General features: G+C 36.7%; 1 protein-coding gene across 1 annotated transcript in view; it reads left to right on the plus strand.

The window, feature by feature from the left end:
- LOC106872973 (lysyl oxidase homolog 4) overlaps window positions 1–2,201 on the plus strand; it is a 112,649-nt gene that overhangs the window by 99,529 nt on the left and 10,919 nt on the right. Inside the window, exon 6 of the mRNA XM_014920159.2 lies at window positions 1,263–1,380. Coding sequence (XP_014775645.1) covers window positions 1,263–1,380 — 118 coding nt within the window. The remainder of the gene's footprint in view (window positions 1–1,262; window positions 1,381–2,201) is intronic.

Genomic DNA, 2,201 nt, shown 5'->3' on the forward strand with positions numbered 1-2,201 from the left:
TCTGCTGCCCTAACTACTAGGCGATTGCGCCTCCACTATTCGAAAATGTAAACATCCTTTTAATTGCAAAAGTCCTACTGTATTCTCCAACTGGACAGACAAACGAACATCTCAAGAAAACTTAAAAGCTTTAATATATTACCCAAATACGTAAACACACCTTTTATTGCAACAACTCAATTGAATTCAGAAATTCAAAAATTCAGCGCCTCGTTGCAAAGAAAACAAAGATGGTAAAATACGACCAAAGAATGAAGGGTTACCACCAGAATAGGTTATTCAGAGTAGATCAGAAGAGATTCTATAAAGAAAGAAATGAAGAGTGTACAGATGAAAAGTTGATACCAGATAACATTGAAAGTAAAAGGTTTTGGAGTGACATCTGCAGCAAAGACAAGGAGCAAGCTTGCTTTGGCACATTTTTCTAAGCCAAATTTCATATTTATTTCTTTGGTAAATCCATGTACTGTCTGTAGTAATGTTTCCAGCTGTTTATCAGTTGTAGTGTACAGTTTTAGGTCATCTATATATAAGAGGTGGCTGATTGTTTTGCCGTAACAGTTGTATCTGCATCTAATTCTGTTTAGCATATCAGATAAAGGTGTCAGTACCAAGCAGAAAAGGAGTGGAGAGAGCATGTCTCCTTGGAATATTCCTCTTCTAATGGGGATGGCTTTGGTTTTTATGAGTCCCTCTTTTGTTTGGAGCTGTAGCACTGTCTGCCATTTATTCATGGAATGTGTTATATATTTGTAACGGTTGTTGATTGAACGATGAAGATCATTTTTTATAAGAAAATATTTATTTATGCCGTTACATTCTATGTTGCCATACCACGACGGGTAGGCCAGTGTAATAGTATATAAAACATGCAAGGTTGAGAATTTAAGCCTGTATCTGTATGTTCCTTTTTTTATAGCTGTAATTGTATAGAGGGAGAGATGGTAGGGTTATAATGTGGGCGCCGTTGTCTGACAGTGGTTGACAGTAAAGTTATTTCTCCCTCTGCCAAGTTGTAGCTAATCAGCCAGGCATCATTCTCCATGAGACGTCAAGTGACCACTGGTCACTAGAAAGAGAAAAGAGGAAGTTTTCTTGGAGTGTCCTGTTTATATAGCCATGAAGCAGGGCAGTGAGTGCAAAGGATTTAGCTTGTTTACCTCAATTCTAGATGGAGCAGAAGAGGTCAGAAAAGGGTCAAGTGGGGGGTTTTGATGGTGGTTGTGATGATGATAATTATTTTAATAATGTTTTTCCAACAGATTGGGTTGCAGCCACACGACGATTGCTTCGTTTCAGCAGTATTGTACATAACAGAGGCATTGCAGACTTTATCCCGAACACACCAAAAGATTCTTGGGAATGGCATGAATGTCATATGTAAGCTCTCTTTCGTTCTTCTATGTATTTTGCATGATATTGACATTTAATTGCTTAGAACTCAACCTAAACCTTGTCGTTATGTAATATATCTAAAGTAGCTAAGTTTAGTCGATTCTATCTTTTTCTAAACTATATCCTAGAGAACATTTGACAGCAGCCAACTGCAAACCAACGAAACTTTCGTTAATTATATAGTACTGCTCCCTTTAACAGAAATAGAATGAGTGTTGTTTCATTAGACAACCAGTATATAAGACAATTCTACATGGATATTTCGTTGTTTGCATGTGGACAGTACACCTACTTTCCTATACATCGGTTTCAATTTGTCTATTGCGAATAGGTATTTTATCATTTGACAATGTCTCCTGTGAAAGATTCAAGTCTCATCCGCTTATTTTAGAAAACAAACTCGTGTAGGATAATACATCTCCACTGCTTAAAGCGGTGAGCTTTAGATACCTACGACACTTATTTGTATATGGGGTGACTAAGCCATTTGAAAGGCCTTAGTGATTAAATCACAGGGCACTGTCATGGTATTAGCTGTCAGAAGTGAAAGTAGAACTGACAAGGAACGTTACTGCTGGTTTGAGTTGATTCTTTGGCTACTGACTAGCCGGAGCTATCTATCTGTCTGTCTGTCTGTCTGTCTGTCTGTCTATCTCACTATCTATATCTATCTATCTATCTATCTATCTATCTATCTATCTATCACTCGTTCACCTCTGTTTGTGTCCGTAGAATTTATCAAATTAGAAAACGCAAATTTAATATAAAAATATATTTTCTGAAATTGCAAATTATTTAAAATATAA

The sequence above is a fragment of the Octopus bimaculoides genome, chromosome 2 (assembly GCF_001194135.2).
Source record: "Octopus bimaculoides isolate UCB-OBI-ISO-001 chromosome 2, ASM119413v2, whole genome shotgun sequence".
NCBI classification, from domain to species: Eukaryota; Metazoa; Mollusca; class Cephalopoda; order Octopoda; family Octopodidae; genus Octopus; species Octopus bimaculoides.